The sequence below is a fragment of the Etheostoma cragini genome, chromosome 13, assembly GCF_013103735.1.
Source record: "Etheostoma cragini isolate CJK2018 chromosome 13, CSU_Ecrag_1.0, whole genome shotgun sequence".
NCBI lineage: Eukaryota > Metazoa > Chordata > Actinopteri > Perciformes > Percidae > Etheostoma > Etheostoma cragini.
The window spans coordinates 25,941,327-25,942,836 of NC_048419.1; the positions used below are offsets into that span (position 1 = coordinate 25,941,327).

The following is a 1,510-nucleotide window of genomic DNA, read 5'->3' on the forward strand; positions in this document are numbered from 1 at the left end:
CATAACATCACCATAACATCACCATAACATCACCATAACATCACCATAACATCACCATAACATCACCATAACATCACCGAAACATCACCATAAGATCACCGAAACATCACCGTAACATCTCATCTGTAGCAGACTAACCGTATCTCTGTGTTTTCAGGCTCAGACGACTCTGACCACCAACGACATCGTGATCTCGAAGCTGACCCAGATCCTGTCGTATCTCAGACAGGGAACACGGCACAAGAAGATCAAGAAGAAGGACAAAGGTTCAGAAATCTACGACTGCTGCTGCTCCGCGGGGACCTGAAGACAGTATTTAGAGACCTGGAGACAGTATTTAGAGACCTGGAGACAGTATTTAGAGACCTGGAGACAGTATCTAGATACCTGGACACAGTATTTGAGAGACCTGGAGACAGTATCTAGAGACCTGGAGACAGTATCTAGAGACCTGGAGACAGTATCTAGAGACCTGGAGACAGTATTTAGAGACCTGGACACAGTATCTAGAGACCTGGACACAGTATTTAGAGACCTGGATAAAGTATTTAGAGACCTGGACACAGTATTTAGAGACCTGGAGACCGTATCTAGAGACCTGGAGACAGTATTTAGAGACCTGGACACAGTATTTAGAGACCTGGACACAGTATCTAGAGACCTGGAGACAGTATCTAGAGACCTGGAGACAGTCTTAAGAGACCTGGATACAGTATTTAGAGACCTGGAGACGGTATCTAGAGACCTGGAGACAGTATCTAGAGACCTGGATACAGTATTTAGAGACCTGGAGACGGTATCTAGAGACCTGGAGACAGTATCTAGAGACCTGGAGACAGTATCTAGAGACCTACCGTTGTAGTATTTGAGAGCTGAAGTCGTAGTAATATGCAGCCTTTCCAGTAGAGTTGTAGTGTTTCTGATGGATGCAGCCAGGTGACAGAGGACAGGTGAGTGACAGGTGTGTTTGTGTTTCAGGTAAACTGGATGATAAGAGAGCTCCTGAGGCTGATCTCAGGTCAGTTCATCAACAACATTAGCTCTCACATTAGCATTAGCCCTTACATTAACATTAGCTTATACATTAACAATAGCTCTTACATTAGCATTAGCATTAGCTCTTATTGTTACTGTTGTTCCTACTCTCCATCTGTCTCTGTCTCTATTCCAGTATCTTTGAGGACATCGGGGACTACATCCCGTCCGCCGGCTCGTCCTCTAAGCCCCCCAAAGACAAAGACAGACACCGAGAGAGAGACAGGGAGAGAGAGAGGGAGAGAGACAGGGAGAGAGAGAGGGAGAAGGAGAGAGAGAGGGAGGAAGATCTCAAGAACAGAAGACACAGCTACTTTGAGAAACCGCGAGGAGACGAGCACCCGGTCAGACTCTACTCTTTATTACTACTAATAATAATAATATGTTCTATATTCTCATCATTTCTACTGGCTCAACCTAACTCTCTCTGTGTGCGTGTGCGTGTGCGTGTGCGTGTGCGTGTGCGTGTGCGTGT

At 45.8% G+C, this 1,510-nt stretch overlaps 1 protein-coding gene across 1 annotated transcript in view; it reads left to right on the top strand.

Moving 5' to 3' along the window:
• ik (IK cytokine) overlaps nt 1-1,510 on the top strand; it is a 6,395-nt gene that overhangs the window by 2,638 nt on the left and 2,247 nt on the right. The window contains 3 exon segments of the mRNA XM_034890889.1: nt 95-266; nt 979-1,018; nt 1,172-1,379. Coding sequence (XP_034746780.1) covers nt 95-266; nt 979-1,018; nt 1,172-1,379 — 420 coding nt within the window.